General features: G+C 38.2%; 1 protein-coding gene across 1 annotated transcript; it reads right to left on the bottom strand.

The window, feature by feature from the left end:
* Positions 1 to 645: 645 nt before the first annotated feature.
* Positions 646 to 2,709, bottom strand: LOC149835101 (methylesterase 2-like). Its single transcript, XM_090010399.1, has 3 exons — positions 2,340 to 2,709; positions 1,760 to 1,906; positions 646 to 1,066 (listed from the first exon to the last, which is right to left on the bottom strand). The coding sequence occupies exons 1-3, from the start codon at positions 2,703 to 2,705 to the stop codon at positions 782 to 784; spliced, it is 798 nt and encodes a 265-aa protein (XP_089866525.1). The 5' UTR covers positions 2,706 to 2,709; the 3' UTR covers positions 646 to 781.
* Positions 2,710 to 18,123: the final 15,414 nt, after the last annotated feature.

Genomic DNA, 18,123 nt, shown 5'->3' with positions numbered 1-18,123 from the left:
ATGAAATGCCTCATGAGCGAGAAAGTACTTTCCCAAGGATAGGTATGATAGAAAAACATGTCGTTTCCAACAACAAAATTAAAAAAAAAAGTGGTGAGACGTGAACAAATGTTAGTCTAAACTATAAGTTGTATTTTACGAGGTTCTAGGTAATGTGGATGCTTTACTTGTCAATCAATTTTGTTTATTTTGCCTATTTTAATAAATTCTTAGTACGTAAAGAGAGACACTTCAAGATCCATTTAAATCACACTTTCCATGTCTCATAAATTCTTCTTATGGATGAGGAATACTCAATTGTCTTAGTTTCAGCGCAACATATTCAGAAGCATTTCAGAATGAAAGAATAATGGTATTCAAGAACTAACTGTATTTAAATCTAATTTAAGCACTCATTCAATATTTAATTACCCAAGCAATGCTCGCTCTCTCTCTCTCTCTCTCTCTCTCTCTCTCTAAACAAGCAAAACATGCCTTTCGCCCCAAAATGGATATTAGAATGGGCTTTTGTTGAGGTGTTTTAATACAGTCTCACTTGAAATGCACATATAAAGAAGGTTACACGCACCAATTAATGCTCTCTCTCTCTCTCTCTCTCTCTCTCTCTCTCTCTCTCTCTCAACAAGCAAAATTGCCACCCACCTCAAAATAAATACTAGAATATGATTTCACTTAAATATTAATTAGTATACATCTCTTATGCATAAATGATAACTTTTGGCCTTCCTCTCATGTTTTCGATTGGCACTAACATGCTTTATAAATAGAGCTTCATCTTCTTTCAATAACAAAGGGTTTCAGCGATATGGAGGAGGTGATGGCAGAGGTTAAGAGGCTTTGAGAACATGGGCACGTGATCAGCACCTTCCATCTCCACCACCTGATCCACCGGGCTCTTCTCTATCATCCAATGCTGGAAACTCTCCTTTATTAGTTGATCATCTTTGCACACGACGTAAGCTCTCGGTGTACGCCCGTAATTCACCTCGGAAACAAAATTCGGGCTGGATAGATCTTCTCTGTAAAATGGTGCTACTCTCTTTAGCTGTAGCATCAAGGTGTAGTCCTGCAGGCCCCAAAAAAAATCATTAGGAACCTAATATTTTGAACCGGTGTTGTCCAAATGGATTTAGCTTGAGATCTAGTATGCCTTGGTTGGGTCCACATCTTAAGGCTGTCAATGGGTAGGATACCGGGTCGACTACCTGAATACTCGGAACGGAATGGGACCATACGGCTGTCATACATTATTTGAGTTGTCCCAGTTAGCACATGGGTTAAAAATTCAATATCAAGCCTTTGACACCCACCCCTAAGGGCCTACCTCTATAGCAAATACCTAACAGCTCGTTGAGCCTGCGCTTCGCCTCTGAGGCGTACGCCTCTCACAACATGAGACTCTCAAGTATCCGTGGTATTATCTAAAATATCGTAAAAATATGTGGCATCAAACTCAACGCCTGGCACTAGTGAAACATTTCATCATTATTATGGTGAACATGGCTGCTTCTAACCCAGAAATCCCAGATTTGGGTTAGAAACTTTTTATATTTACTTTAAGCGCATCACAGCACCTTGAGCGTGTGCCTCGCCTCTGAGGCGTAAGCTTCAGGTACTGAGGCGTACGCCTCTCACAACACTGATGTGGATCCCCACAACACTTTCAAACTGCAATAGATCTACTTCTAAAAGAGCCTGATCTCCATATATTCAGGCTTTAAGCACAAATCCACAAGTGGGAGCAGAGACAGGAGGGTACCTCATTGGAGCAATTGTTGTACACATGGGAGAATGCGAATCTTGCTCCAAAATCAACTGTTACCGGGAGACTCTCCGACACATCTTTGTTGAATAAGAAGATGGAGTCCCCCCACGACTCAATCCGATCCTTTTGAACAAAGAAATACTGTTTGGCATGTCCAAAAAAACACAAAATACAATGAGAGATATAAATGAAATGGTTTTTTTTTTTTGCAAATAGATCCCTGCCTTATAACCGATTTGCAAAATAGTTCCTGCTTTACGCCATTTAGCACATCGGTCTTTGCCTTTTCATTAACCCTTGCAAATCAGTCCTTTAGGTTAACAGTTGTTAGCTTTACTGTTAAAGGGTAAACAAATTGCTGGTTCTGCCCTCGTACAGGAGGACCAATTTAAAAAATCTGTTAAATTAACAGTTGTTGATAGATGGACCAGTGCGTAACAACGGTGAGAAAGCAATGACTGATTTGCAAAATAGCATAAAGAAAGAACTATTTTGCAAATCAGCTAAAAGGCTGGTACCAATTTGCAAAAAAACCTAAATGAAATAAGAGAGAGATAGAGAGAGTCAGTCTCACGTTGTGCAGGAGTTGGGAAGGTGGCATAGACGGGCTGGGCATGAAAGCAGCAACAAAGACGGCAGCAGAGACCTTGTCTGGAAACTTCTCTGCAGCAAGGGCGATGCTGAGGCCACCAAAGCTATGGCCTACCAGCACGACCCTTCTATCTGAGGGGATGGACTCCAGTAGGGCTGTTAAGGGCTGGCTATAGTCGGCAAAGCTGAGCACCTGGTCCGGTGTTGCCAGATCGATCCCGGACGCGTGCAGATCCAATAGACTTACCTCATGGCCAGCCGCTCCCAGCACGGACGCCACTTTGAACCAACACCACCCTCCTTGGGAAGAACCATGCACCAAGATGAAGTGGTGCTTCTTCCCTTCCATGACCTCTTTCAGCCTTTCAATCTTATCTCTAGGAAGCAACATTTATAAAGGCAATTCAGCCTATCAGTCCGACTCTTTGATTAGGGGTGTCAATGGGCCTGGTTTACCCGGACCTGACGAGAACCAAACCCTATGTGGTTCAGGTATAATGATAAATAAGAAGACCTGAGTCTGAGTCTGGACCTGAAAATCCGATTAATACATGGACTCAGGTATAGTTTGTAAAATTTTATATGACCCGACCTGAGTTTCGATTAAGACCCATAAAATTTTCAATGTAAAAATGATAAAAAATATGGCTTTACCAGGTATGATCTGGGTTTAGTTCATTTAGTTTTTATTGGGTTTGGGTATGATTTTTCTTATAATAAACCCGATTAGACTGAGTTCTGAACCCAATATCATACCCGCAAGTCTGGTTCCACTAAAGTCCCAATCTCTTGATACTGTGTGTCCCATAAGGTTCAAAGGGTGGTAGGTGATCCCACAGTCCACCTCATGGATAAGACCATGGCATTTATGATTGCCACCGCATGGATAAGACCGTGGACTTCTTGATACGTGTCCAAACTTGCATGTCACTCGTCCCCTGTCATTATTATTTTGTAATTTAAAAAATCATATTCTTTTCACAAAAAAAATACAATTTGGAAAACAATTTACATCAAAAGATTTAAGAGGGGTAGCAAGCGGGGGAATGACAGGGATGGAAATAATAATAATAATAATAATAATAATAATAATAGAAACTTAGATGGGTTCCAGCCACAGCTTCAAAATGCAGTCGCTGATTGTCTTGTATTGTATTGTTTTTCTCTCTATCCTTGAATTATTCTGCATGTCAGAAGTGTGGATTAATAGATACACTGAAAATTGCCTTGGACAGTTTTCTGTCCGTCCAACTCCAACGTTCCTTAGGACCTGACCTCTCTTTTCACTAATAAGTGATGGATGGGAGTGGATGAGGCTTGAAGCGCCCCCTCATGCCAAGTAACTAAGGGCTGGTAAATGCGCCAAGGGAGTTTCTTATTTTGATAATTACAAGCAACTTTTAACACCCCAACCACCCGGAAACGCAGAGGGGTCGACCCCTTGCCTGCCGGAAACGCAGGGGGGGCGACCCCTGCGCCCTGCTGCCGAAAACGCAGGGGGTCGACCTCCTGCTGGAAACGCAGGGGTGTCGACCCCCTGCTACCAGAAACGCAGGGAGTCGACCCCCTGCTGGAAACCCAGGGGTGTCGACCCCCTGCTACCAGAAACGCAGGGAGGTCGACCCCCTGCTGCCGAAAACGCAGGGGGCGACCCCCTGCTGTCGGAAATGCAGGGGGCGACCCCCTGCTGTCGGAAATGCAGGGGGGTCGACCCCCTGCCGACGGAAACGCAGGGGGGCGACCCCTGCCGACGGAAAGGTTTACCTGCGCGTCGCCGAGTGGCGGCGGGAGGCTGACGGGGAGCGACGGTCGGCGAGCGGTGGATGGTGGGGACCGAAGAGAGGCCGACGGGCGGCGAGAGGAAGAGGGCGGCAGGAGGGAACAGTGGAAGATGCAGCGAAATAGGAAAAGAGAAAGAGGGCTGGGATTAGGGATTTACGCGATATTTAGTGACGACTTAGCGGCGGAATCATTCTGTCGCGAAGCCGTCGTAAATCAAAAATATGAAACTAGCGACAGAATCTATTTCGTCGCCAAATCCATCGCTGAATGGCGTGACTATTACGACAAAATACGAAAATAGCAACGGAATCTATTCTGTCTCAAAAGCCATCGCTATTTAGCGATGGATTTGACAACGAAACCTATGTCGTTGCTATTTTCATAAATAGTATTCATTTTAGCGACGGATTTGTTTCTCTCGTTAATTTGTCGCTAATTAGTGACGGAATAATTCCGTCACTAATTTCCGTAGCTAATTCCATATTTTGTTGAAGTGAAAAACAGAAAACCCCGCTTCTTTAAGTTGTATTCTGTTAAGATATAATCTAACCATCCAATAAAGATGCTCTAATAGGAAGGCCATGACCCCACAATGCTTTCTTAGGAAGCCATTGCACCGATGATTCAGATACAAAATGATAACCTTAAGTCACTGAGAGGTCTATATTCTTAGTTGCCTTCCACCACAATTGATCAACCCCATCGTTCAGCGAAACAGAGGACAACAAGCTCATCAACTGAAACCACTCATGAATGGTTTGATCAGAGGGATTTCTTCGTAGGACCACGTCCCGACCTCCTTCAATAGAACATCTTGCAACCGAAAGACCCTTATGCCTGGCTGCGCTATAAAGCAGGGGAAACAACACCCTTGCACCCTTTCATCCACTGGATGCTTCATTCATACATTTCTTTCTTTTTGCTAAAAAATAAATTTATTAAGAAAATTTGTTGAATAAATAAAAGTGGTAGATGAATTAATTACTCAAGGCGGTAGGATGCACAAAACCATGCTGGTGAAGACCTCTAGACTAATCACTCAACCTCTTGAACAAATATTTGCAATCTCTCTCTCTCTCAAGAAGAGGGTTAAATGGAGAAGAGCAGATGGCAAATTAAACTAAAGCCAAGGATATGAAACAGGACAGTAAGGGTCATGGTCTCACCGGGGTGTGCTGAAGTGTGATCGTCCATTCTTTAAACAAAAAACGTCGGGTGACCAACGTCCTTTAGCATATGCTTTGTCCTTGATCATTTGCATTTTAATTAGTTCTGTGCTTTCAGGATCTAAGCCTCAATAAAAAAATTTAACATCATGGTTGCCACAATGCGGCCATGACCCGGGCTTACCGGTAGCTAAAGGCTGCATTTAAGAAGAATGTGATGCCATTCACTCCAACAAGGGCGGGCATTGCACAATATCATATAGATCTTGGTGCTTTTAACGGAATGTTCTGGGGATGAAACCTCTACATGCCTATCAAATAATGGATCTTGTGTGCTTATATTTTATAGGCATACATGAATCCACCCCTATATTCGAACTTATATGCATGTGCTATGATGTTATTCTCCATGCACATGGGCAATAGACCTTTGAAAATGTATGTATCCGAGTCTCTCTCTCTCTCTCTCTCTCTCTCTCTCTCTCTCTCTCCTTGTAAGTTGAAAGACTGAAAGTCCTCTTGTGAAGGTCTGTTGGGCTTCGTTGTTCCTTTCCCTTTAAGACAAAGACTACAATAGTAACAACTGGGGGCTCCGCTTGTCTGGTAAGAACAGTGAGTAGACGTCACCTTGTATTGGGATGTTGCAAGTTCAAATCCCAAGGTATGTTTGTGTATCTGCTGGTGGTCTGCCTAACCACATCTTGCCTATTTAAAAAATAAAAAAAAAGGCTGCAATTGCAACTGGCCGTCTAGGACTTTAAGGTATGGAGATTAGAGAAGCCCAGATGGGAATGGGTACTGGGGATACAATAATATGCTGATTTTTGGAAACAGAGAGGAGTTCCAACTGTCTACTCCCTAAAACTTATATCTTTCCATGTCAAACCTAACTTTGTAAACATAAAAGGAAACAAATTAGAATTTACCAATTTGTCTTAGACTGTCCAAGCTTATACCCCATTTAAGCTTTGAATAAAGCTGACGCATTGACACCCTCTTCTTTATTAGCCAATGTACCTTTTAATCACACGCGTCCAATTATCTATATATATTTATTTTTTAAGGAAGGTCAGCTATATATTAAAGGATTGGCTCAGTCCGTATGCTTTACAAAACAGAATTAAAAGAAACGTCAACACCAAGTGCAACTGCCGCCCATCTAATTTTATATTTATTGCAAGTGGCAGCTGGGTCTCCAACCAAATTCATTAGTTTCTTCCGCTATATGTATAGTGGTTGTGAAGGTGTTGATCGTCAAAGACTCTGGATTAAACCCCTCTGGCACACCGGTGTGTTTGTAGCTTTCAAAGGTAGGCCACCAAAGGCATAGTGGTCGTGGGTCTCACTTGGGGTTTTTTCTCTCTTCATCATGAGTTTCTTGTCAAAAAAAAGAATCTTGTTTAAACTTGGAAAATTGATGTATTTATGGGCATCGATTTTGGTACCATATAAATAACATGCATAAAGGTCAGATTTTGGCAATTCAAAAGTTGGTTTCTACCAAAAAGTACATGTAGATCACATTTATAGGGTAAGATCGACTATAAAGACAAAAAAGTATTGAATCTAAAAGATATTTGGATTTGATGGATATCTGTATTTGTCAGATGTAGAAAAATTTGCATATTGTATGAACATTTTTCTCCATTCCACCTTGAGTCTGAATTAGTCGAATATGCTAGTTATTGGTTGTATCATACCTGAATTTGAACAGTTTGCATCCCTACTTATAGGAGTATGCTCAAACATCTCTAGAAAAGTTGTCCTAGTGTCAAGACAAGTAGGTTAAGAAAAGAGGCAATGTAACGGAAGAAGAAACACAACTTTATTTTGGTGCAAATAATTACAAGACGAGAATTTTACATGGTTAGGCAAAATTGCTTACGACAACTAGAAAAGTATTGAGCCTTTCTTAATACTGATACAAAAGAGAATAAATAAAGTCATAAACTGAAACAACACCTGTCTTTCGACCCACCAAGATAATCGATGTGTGCAACACAAACCTTCCTCTCTATCACCAAAAAGAAGTTATATTTTTTCTCGTACTTCTCGCAAAATTCAAGGAAAGCCTCAAGTATCATATAACCGCCCGAGAAAGCAAAATCACTCTATTTCTACACTAAAAAGAGAGACTCCATCTCTTAAGCCAAGAAGTACCTCTCAACATTTTTTCAATAAACTACACATTGTGTATAATTCTCAAAGGCAGAGTCCTTAAAAAAAAATCTCATATGATTCTTGTTTCTCATATCATATGAGATTTTAAATAAGAGTTCAAAAGAAACTTCTTTAAGTGACAAGGTAAGTCCTAACCCAATATAGACACATTCAAGCAATAATCAACATGCGGATATTGTTGGTTCAAGGTAACCTCGTTGTTGAGAGAGTTTGCCATGAGGTGAGCCCATTGGATTTACAAACATCCAAGATCAATCCGGCATCGCCGAACTAGGTGCTCAATTTTGCCAATCGACTACAGCAAGCCCCTAATAGACTTGTTGGAGTCCATTCCAACAAATAAACAGGTTGTGCTAGTCGGCCATAGCTTCGGTGGCCTCAGCATTGCCCTTGCCATGGAGAAATTTCCAGCGCCGTTGTCGTCATCGTTTCTGCTTTCATGCCCAACCCCTCTATGCCACCTTCCCAACTTATGCACAACGTGACTCTCTCTCTCTCTCTCTCAAAATTATATATATATATATATATATATATATATATATATATATATATATATATATATATATATATATATATATATATATCATTAATTGTGAGATGCCAAAATCCCTCAATGTATTTTGTGTTTTTGGGACATGTCAAACAATATTTCTTTATTTAAAAGGATCAGATTGAGTTATGGGGGGACTCCATCTTCGTATTGGACAAAGATGTGTTGCAGACTCTCCCAGTAACAATTGATTTGGGCCCAAGATTCATGCTCTCCCATGGGTACAACAATTGCTCCAATGAGGTACCATCCTATCTCTGCACCCACTCATGAATTTGTGGTTAAGTCTGAGTCTGATCTCATCAGGCTCCTCTAGAACTGCATCTAGTGTCCTTTAAAAGTGTTGGGGGATCCACTCGTTGCCCTAACCACGAGTCTCTTACAAAGTCAGGTGGCTAGAACTCCAATGAATTTCTTCTATAGTTTAGGTCAAAGCTGCCAGAAAGGGAAACCAAAATGGAAAAATGTCTTGGGAAACGAAAATGGGGAACGAGGTTTTTCAACAAAAAAAGGAAAAACTAATCCTAAAATGAACCAGGAAAATGTCTAGGATAGGCATTTTTATAAATCTTGCATTTTTCAGCAAATTTTTGTCAATTAAAAAATATAAAAAAAATATAAGTAAATATTAATGAAAATTATTTAAAAATAAAAATGCATGGTTTTTTCATGATAAATAGTGATTTAAAACATAAATATCACGTTTAAATCACAATATTTATGTTTTTTCATAAATCTCACGATATTTTTAAAATCTTGCAAGAAATTGTCCTTTTAAACTTTAAGGCAATTTCTCGTGATATTATCGCAAGATTTTCATAAATCTCGTGATATGTGTCACTATGCCTGTGTCAAGCTCAAGACTCAGGATCTAATTCCCGCTAGTGCATGGGAGCTGTCATTGTGTTATCATCGCAAAAATTTTCCCCTCCCTTGCGAGAGAGAAACGAATTTCGCGAGTCAAACTCGACCAAAGTTTTGAAAATGGTTTTTGAAAATTAACTCGCCTTCGTTTTGAAAATTTGCGGGAAAATTCCGTGGAATGGGATCCGCCTGTCGGTACGAGGTTCAACCGTTCCTGGTGCCTTTACCAGGGGTAATTGAACCAAGGACCAATTATGTGCTTTAACTCGACTCAAATAGCTAAATTATGCTCTATTTTTCCTAGAATGCACAAAGAATCAGGCTTGTGCTATGAAATTTTGAAAATAATGCAAGTTTTGAAAGAATGACGTTTGCTTTGGAAGATTGAAATGCATTTGGAAAATGATTGGAAAAGTGCTTGAAATTGGAGTTTTTGGGAAAATCATTGAATTTCATTGGAAATCAGAAATTTGCATTGAAAAGTGATTTCTCAGGAAAACTTGAAAATCTGAGAAAATTGGTTTTGAGATTGGAAACTTGGAATTGCTTTTATGAGAAAATGGATTTAAGAATCTTGAGAAAATCAAGAAATTCATTGGAAAATGACTTTTGAAATGGAAAATGGATTCTCAGGAAACTGGATCCTCAGGAAAATGGGAAATCTGAGAAAATCATTTTTTTTGAAATCTTGAGACTTTGAAATTTGAGAATTTTAAAACATTGGAAAATCTTGATTTGAACTTGGGAAATGCTTTGAAATATCATTTGAAAATTTAGAATTCTGAGAAAATCCAATCTTGAGAAAAACTTAGAAATTTTTGGGAAAATTGATTTTTCTACAATGGAATTGGGAAATGATTTGGAAAATGATGCAATTTGAATGATATGAATGAATGAATATGAATTTGAAAAGAGAATTTCATTGAGGAATTGGGAAATCCTTTTAAAACTTTGAGAAATGCAGTGCATTTTGAAGTTAGCCTAAGAGTGTAGGCTGAATGTGGCTGATATAAAGATCATAAATTTTGGTTTTCTTCGTATTCTGACTATGGCCATAAATACGAATCCCACCCAGTTTATAAACTCCATAAAAGCTTGTGCACGTGTCATTCGTGTAAACCATAGTGGATTTGAAATAAATATGCATGAATGATACATTCAGATATTAAAATTTGCAGAAATTAAACTATATGCAATGCAGTCCTATTCTAAGCAGAAAATGTAACTCTTATTCCAAATATTACATTGCTTTTTACATTTAATTGAATAAAATAAAGAAATAAAATAACTAAGTCTTCTTCTTGAATGTTTCTGCAAAACTGGAAAACAAGGTTATCACAAAAATATAGGTTTTTCTGAATTTATCCGAAAATATGGGAAATTATCAGATATTATTCAGATATAAACCCAAAATCATACTCCCTTTGATATAAACATGATAAATAATGAATAAATTTCAAAAATAAACTTGAAAATTCGAAATTGGGGTCAAAATGACCAAAATACCCCTGATGACCTTGAAATCAGGGTTTTCTAAAAGAAATTTTATAAATTTTGGAAATTTGAAAATCAAATGAAATAAATCAAACATAATATGATAGAATATGATGATATGCATGAATATTTATGGAATTAGAAATTGAAATTTCGAAATTATGGTCAAAATGACCAAAATACCCCCGACAACAAGACTATGGCCTTGAAACCAGGGTTTTCTAAAATAAATTTTACAAAATTGAAAAATATGAAATGTAAATGAGATGGAAATTAACCCTAATATGATTCTACATGCTCATGTACATGATAAAAACCCTAAAATGGCAAAAATATCATAAAATATCAAATTTAACTTGATTTTCGCCTGATTTTCGCTTCTGAATTTAAAGATAAACTAACATTTAAAGCAGATGAACTTGGAATTAAGCCAAAATTTGGCATGGACACCTAAAATAACCCTAAAAACAGAATAGAGCTCGAAAATCTATTTTTTTGTATTTTTAAATATAGAAATTCAAGTAAAAACCCTAAATTTTATGATTTTTGCCTAAAATGTTGATTCTAAAGGAAATTTAGGATATCAAATTTCATAAAAATTTCCCAAATTTTATGGTGTGACAGAGGACAGTAAGGCAAGAATTTTTCCTTTTTACACTTTCTGGTTTTGACCTATGGTCGGAGCTGTACCACTTCGGCAAGTCGGATCGGAATCCGGCGACTCTAGGATTTAGGAGAAATAGACAGGTTTCGGTAGAAAACATGGAAAAAATGGCAGACAGATGGGGAAAAGGCTAAAATTGTGGGAAAATGTCCCTGACAAACAGAGTAAGATTTTATCTTTTGACACCATTGGGATTCTGTTTATGGTTTGGAAAAGGCCATTCTGTTATCAGAGACCTAAATCTCTGAGATTTCTGGACATTGGAATCTGTTAGACATAAAGAGAAAATTCGGGAAAAATAATGAAACAGATCCAAAACTTCCCAAATTTTGGGGAATGACCGAAAATAATGTTAGGAAGAACTTTCATGTTTAAAGTTTTTGCAGACGGGCTACAGATTGGGTGGACTCAGTGCATTAGAGTCTGCCTATACCCTGACGAAAGAAAATCAATATTTTCCCAAGGGTCTGAGAAATCCGATTTTTTACAGAGGACAAAACTGCTTGGAAAAACCTAAAAATTTCCAGATCACTAGTAGATTCAATTATTAATACACTATGATTTTTGTAAGATGATTCGAATCTCCCACAGGGGTGATTCTAAAGATTCTTGTCTGCTAAAGCAGAAATTGGAAGTTCCAGAAATGAAAAATCTTGGTTTGGGATTTGATTAGTTTAGATGGGTTCCGAAACCCGAATTGAATCAAATTTTTGGAAGTAAAACAAAGACATGCAACCAAAGATATCATAATTTTTTTTTTGATTTTTGAACGAAAATACATTCATAAAATAACAACTGGACTTCACCTAAAACTGAAATTCTGTAGATTTTAAACTAAGTAACAATGAATCCTATATAATATGAAATAAATAACAAAATAAATTAATCTAAATGCATTTTCTAACATCAAATAACATGAAACATAAAACTAAAACACTAATCAATGGGGGCATAATACGTTTTTTTTTTTTTTGCTTATGAAATGAAAGATCCGATCCATCGATCAGATGGATCTTTCATTCTTTTAGCTCATACGTATAAGACATATATATTTAACATAGAACATGCCCAAAATGCAAAATAAAACTCTCACGACAAGCCTAAAACGGTTCAAATTGGAAAGAAACTGTATTATATCACAAAATAAATCTAAATCCCATATGATATTCTACCCAAATTTCCCTATTTTGCTCTTCTTTACTTAAGAGATTTAAAAGTAAAAATCAAGTTTATCTCTCTCAAAAGAACAACAAGATGGAACATGCAACTAAAGGAGATTGAGCATGAGAACCTAATCAATTCAAAAGGAAGAAACCTACCTTGGGTTGGCGGGAATGGAGGTTAGACTGAGGAAGGTGTAGGCACAGTTTGAGGAGGTGCCGGAGGCGATCGACTGGAAGTGAAGGCTGCTGTCAAAGGGTTGTAGAGCTGCTATTTGGTGGTTGGGCGTCTCGAGGTTGAAGGAAGCAGGCTGGAGCTGCTTCAAGGTGGACACCGGCCGGAGCTTCAAGGTTGAGATAATGGTTGCTTGAAGATGCTGGAGGCTGAGCATGAAAGATTTGGTGTAATGACTTAGGGCTTGATAAAAATCAAGTCCTAAGTTTTAATAATAAAATCAGCTTAATGAGAGAGGGGGAAAGTGTTAGGCGTGAGAGGATTTGTGTGAGATGCTTTCAACCGGTGTTGGTTTTTTACTGCAACAAGATGTAACTGGAGATGGCGTTGAAGCAGGGCTGTCTTCAAGGTCTGTTGTACCGACTGGAGCAAGGAGGTAGCAGGTGACTGCAACGTAGAAGGCGATGTTTGTTGGGCATCACCAAGGAGGGAGGCAGCAAACGTTGAAGAAGCTGTAGAGGTGGCTGGAGGTGAAGACGTTGATGATGTTGGATAGAGTCCTTGGACGAGGCTGCTAGAAGGAGGCTTCAACGTGGAGCATGCTGCTGGAACAATGGAAGTTGGTCTGCCTTTGGCTGAAGCTGGAGCAAAATGGACCAGTTGTTGTTGGAAGGTAAAGATGGTGGCTGTGTTGGTGTTGGAGATGGCTGCAAGGGTGTTGTTTCAATGGCTGGAAGCTACAGCCAAGAGGTGAGAAAGAGAGAGAGAGAAAGAGAGAGAGAGAGAGAGAGAGATGCGTTGAGGGATCTCCTTTGGGCAGGTGTTCTTTTTTTCCTTTTGTTTTTGGTTGGTAACTTAGGAAAGATGATATCTTTCCCTAAGTTACCATTGATTAATGAAGAAGGTTGTGTCATGCCCAAGGCTACAGCCGTATGGCTTTGGAGGAAGAAGGGAGTAAGAAAGGGAAGAAGGAAAAGGAAAAGGAAAGAAGAGGGGAGAAAGAAAAGGAAAGAAAGGGAGGAAAAGGAGAGGGAAAGAGGAAGAGAAGGGGGGCTGAAAGGGGGTATAAGTGAGTGGCTGGGAGAGGAAAGAGGAAAGAAAGAAAGAAAGAAAGAAAAGAAAAAGGAAGAAGAAAGAAAGAAAAGAAAGAAAGAAGGAAAGAAAAGAAATAAAATAAAAAATAAAAAATAAAAGAAAATGAAAAAAAAAGAAAAAAGGAAGTGGGCTGGAGGTTTGGGCGACCCTCTCACGGGTCCCACCTCACAAAATAAAACAATAAAATAATAATAATAAAAAAAAAATAAACACAAACAAATAAAAAGAAAATTGAAAAGAAACACATTTTTTTTAATAAAAGAGAATTGTAAATGAATGGGCCATCTCAGAGCGGGTCCAAATTCCAGTTTTGAAATTCATTTTGACGATTAGAGGGGTAAAATAGTCTTTTCAGAAAATTTCCAAACGAAACGAGTTATTTTTGGTAGTTTTTGAGACGAGCTCGGATTTTGAAGTTCAATGCCTCGTTGTGAAGCAAATCCAGCATAGAATTTGAAAATTTAATTTTGAAAGAAATCCAGATTGTTTTTCTCGAGAAAATTTTTCCAAACAAAATGAGCTATTTTTGGCAGTTTTTTAAATGAGCTCAGATTTTGAAGTTTAATACCTCGTTGCGAAGCAAATCCAGTGTAGAGTTTGAGATGAATCCAGATTGTTTTTCTCGAGAAAATATTTCCAAATTTAGAATCCTGGGGGTAAAAATGTCAATTTTGGAAACCCAGGGTTTGAAATTGATTTCTGAAAACTTTTAAAACTTAATCTGGATTGAAATTTATAAAACTGGAGTTCTAGACTTCGAAAATGAAATGAAATGTGATGAAATGTTATGAAATGCTGAGAAATGATATGAAATGATGAGAAATGACATGTGAAATGCAGACCCTGAATGAAGAATTTTAGATATTAGACCCCGATTGGCAGCTGTACCAGTTTAAATAGCATTAAAATTAACAAAATTTGCAAAATGGTTAAAGAAATGGTTTTTGGACTCTACTGGGTCAGAGTGACACTGAAAATTAGGGTTCGAGCTGGATTGAACTGAGATGAGCTAGATTGAGATGGGTTTTAGAGTTTCAGAACTCCAATGAGCTGACAATGATACTGACTCAACTGACCTTTCCGACTGAATTTTCAAGAAAAGTTGCCATTTTTAGAGAAATGATACGGAATGATCACTGGAGCGAAGTGAATTACGAACCTGAGTTGGGTTTGAGCTAGAACAAAGGTCAATAATATTGATATGAACTAAAATCAAAGCTTGAACACTAGCTCAATTGACTGAACTCAGCTCAATTTCAGCTGAAAGAGCTAAAATAGACTAAAATGGGCTCCTAAACACTTGGAAATGGTTTTGAACTGAAGCTGGAGCGCTTGAACTCCTGATGAGCTCAAGTTAGACTCTGGGGAATATGACTGACTATAAATGACTGACTCGGAGATAATTGGCTTGGATTTGAGTGAGAAATGAGCTCATTTCTGAGGAAATGATCCTATTTGGGCAGGAATGGTCAGAAATGAAAATGGCTTTCTCACTGTGATTTCAAATGAGCTTGAAATGACTAATATTCTAACTGGCCTGAATTGACAAATGAGCTTGGTTGACTCCGACTGACTGGGGTCTGGGATGTCCTAGGGGTAAAATGGTAATTTTCTTAATGAAAATGGGTAAGATGGTGATTTTCTGAAACTGACTCGGGGTTTGACTCCTACACTGACCTAACAGGGTTGGCACTGCACGAGGAGGATTGTTTGAGAACGAGTGAGGAAAATTTGGGGTGTTTACACATTGCTTTATCGCTATTGCGATACCTCCTCAACCCGGAGTTCTACCTCTTATGGAGGTGTGCTTATTAAGTGACTTGGTTTTACTTCGTCACGAAAAAGATGGTTTTGAACAAGAGCCCAACTACACCATTTGAGTTGGGATTTGGTTCAACTAATTATTTCATGGTAAAACCAGGACATGCTCAGGTGCATGTTCTCATTTTTTTTTAACAAAAACCCACGTCAATATTAACAAACAATCATTCCTTATGTTAGATTTGTCTTGTCATTTATCATTAACATTTTACCTCAAGGTAGGATTAGGTGATATGACATTTTTTGTTTTAGAGTAAATTTTTTGTATTTCTAAATCGCCACCATCTATATCCTCATTATAAAAACGGTGGACAGACGAAGGTTGAGGGTGAAGGTGATTTCAAAGGGAGGGTGGTGTATGTTCGCCTCTGATGATTCACTGAATCCCACGTCTGTGTTCGAGGGTCTGAATGAGTGTCACGTATTTACGCACATGGGGCTCGTATTCCCGTGTATGTTGACATAACTTTGCATCGGAGTTTGTAGTTGTTGCAAAGACTTAAGTACCCTTTCTTGCTATTCTTGTCCTGAAATGACGGTTCGAGGAAATGACCAAAATATCCTCCATTCAAAAGTTGGGAAACTACGGTTCAAGAAAAGGACAAAAAAGTCCTCCATCCAGAAAGTTTGATGTTAACTATTTAAAGTGGAGACGTTTCTTATTCATTAAACTCTTGCGCCATCTGTTGTAACAGTAGCTTCCATTGTCAACGCAAACTTTGCCTTTGTCTCCAGTCGAGGTTTCCGCCTTGTTTTTTATCCTGTTTTACAACACATTGTCACCTTCTCGTGCCTGCCTTGTGTTACAAAACATTCCCGTGTCTTCTCTTCATTTTTGTTGTCGTTAGGCATTATGGAAGAAAGCAATGATGCACAAACATTCCAACCAGTGCCATTAAGGCGGCGTGAGTAGCTTTCCATCTCATCATGCTATCGATGAAGAAGGCATGTCGTCTTGTGTGTCATTAAGGCATTGTTTGGTTATTGCAAGTAGATCTTGTTCTTACGATGGTTGGAAACTTATTGATATTTGTAAGACGCTAGGACCTGTTGACAAGAATGCTTGTTTACAAATGCTAGGAAGGGCCTCTACCCCATCAGGTATCCTACATTCACTCATTATATGCATTGTATCTCAAACCACTGTATTAGTAACACACTCTCGATTTGTGAGATATATTTTTGTTAATTAATATCGATTTGTTTGCTATTATGCTCAATTTCTTTTGTATCGATTTATAATTTATTGTGCGATATATTTATCGACCTTTTAGATATTATGGTTTTGTATTGTCGATTTGTAAGTTATTATGCTGAACTGTCGTATCGATTTTCAATATATTATTTGATATGTATATCGATTTGTAAGATATTATATGTTTTGTAATATGTATTTCTAAGATATTTGTACACAGACTTTAAAAATGTGTGTGTGCATAAACACATTGTTACACCCATGCGGGGGCGATTTTTGCATTCATATCGCTGCTCTGTCAGCTATTTCTATTGAACTCGCTTCACAGACTCATGGATATAATGAGAGTGTTATCGTCAACACACATGTACGACATGTCGTGTCTTTTATTGGCATGGTAAGTGACAACTCGATGCTCAGTATAAGCAAATATCAAACCGCACTTGCTTTGATACTATCATTCATTAAATCGTTTCTTTGACTTGCTTAACCTTATCGGTATCCGTTGTTATATGCATCCTGATTAAATCGCGTTTGCTAACGCAAATTGATATATTGCTTACAAAACATTCCACTGTCTTCTCTTCTTTTTCGTTGTTGTTAGGCATTATGGAAGAAAGCAGTGGCGCACAAACATTCCATCCAGTGCCATTAAAGCGTCGTGAGTAGCTTTCCATCTCATCATGCTATCGATGAAGAACACATGTCGTCTTCTGTGCCATTAAGGCATTGTTTTGTTATTGCAGGTAGATCTTGTCCTTACGATGGTTGAAAACTTATCGATATTTGTAAGACGCTGGGACCTGTTGACAAGAATGCTTGTTTACAAATGCTAGAAGGGACTCTACCCCATCAGATATCTTACATTCACTCAGTATATGCATTGTATCTCAAACCGCTGTATTAGTAACATACTACCGATTTGTGAGATATTGTTTTGTTAGTTAATATCGATTCGTTTGCTATTTTGCTGCCAACACAATTTGATATATTGCTTAAAACATTGTTGAGCTTATCATCTGGTTGTAATAAAGATAATCTAGCTCAATCAATTGAAAGATATGGAGAATTGAACATCTATACTAATGACGCAACTGAAGAATTGAACATCTGCACTAATGATGAACATGAAAAGAAGGGTGCAGGCATTAAACCCACTCTTGACTTGAATGTTCCAGTAGAAGAAATGCAATTCAATAATGAGGTAGATTATCATGACAGTACACATAATAAAAGTGTAGGCACAGGGAATATACATGGAAGTACACTTGACTATGTTCCAGTAGAAGAAATGCAATTTAATAATGAGGTAGATTATCACGACAGTACACATAATAAAAGTGTAGGCACTGGGAATGTATATGGAATTACACTTGACTATGTTTCGGTAGAAGGAATGTAGTTTAATAATGAGGAAGCTGCATATAAATTTTACAATGATTATGCCTTAAAAGTTAGCTTCAGAGTGAGAAGGTTTTCTTGGTCAAAAAATGCACAGGGTGTCGTAGTGAGAAAGACATATGTTTGTTCTAAGCAAGGTCTGAAGAAATCAATGGGAAATCCAACAAGGAGCATGTCAAAATCAAGATGTGGATGTCAAGCGAGAATGGTTTTGAGAAG

This window comes from Nuphar pumila, chromosome 6 (assembly GCF_984573655.1).
Source record: "Nuphar pumila chromosome 6, dmNupPumi1.hap1.1, whole genome shotgun sequence".
NCBI classification, from domain to species: domain Eukaryota; kingdom Viridiplantae; phylum Streptophyta; class Magnoliopsida; order Nymphaeales; family Nymphaeaceae; genus Nuphar; species Nuphar pumila.
The sequence above is the reverse complement of the archived record's forward strand: the minus strand, read 5'-3'. Positions and strand labels throughout refer to the sequence as shown.

What these genes read in the sequence shown, in the direction of transcription:
- LOC149835101 (XM_090010399.1), bottom strand. Translation starts at nt 2,705, where the DNA reads ATGGAAGGGAAGAAGCACCACTTCATCTTGGTGCATGGTTCTTCCCAA. An exon ending in CTTCCCAACTCCTGCACAAC is followed by an intron (nt 1,907 to 2,339) that starts GTGAGACTGACT and finishes CATGCCAAACAG; the next exon opens with TATTTCTTTGTTCAAAAGGA. An exon ending in ACAACAATTGCTCCAATGAG is followed by an intron (nt 1,067 to 1,759) that starts GTACCCTCCTGT and finishes TGGGGCCTGCAG; the next exon opens with GACTACACCTTGATGCTACA.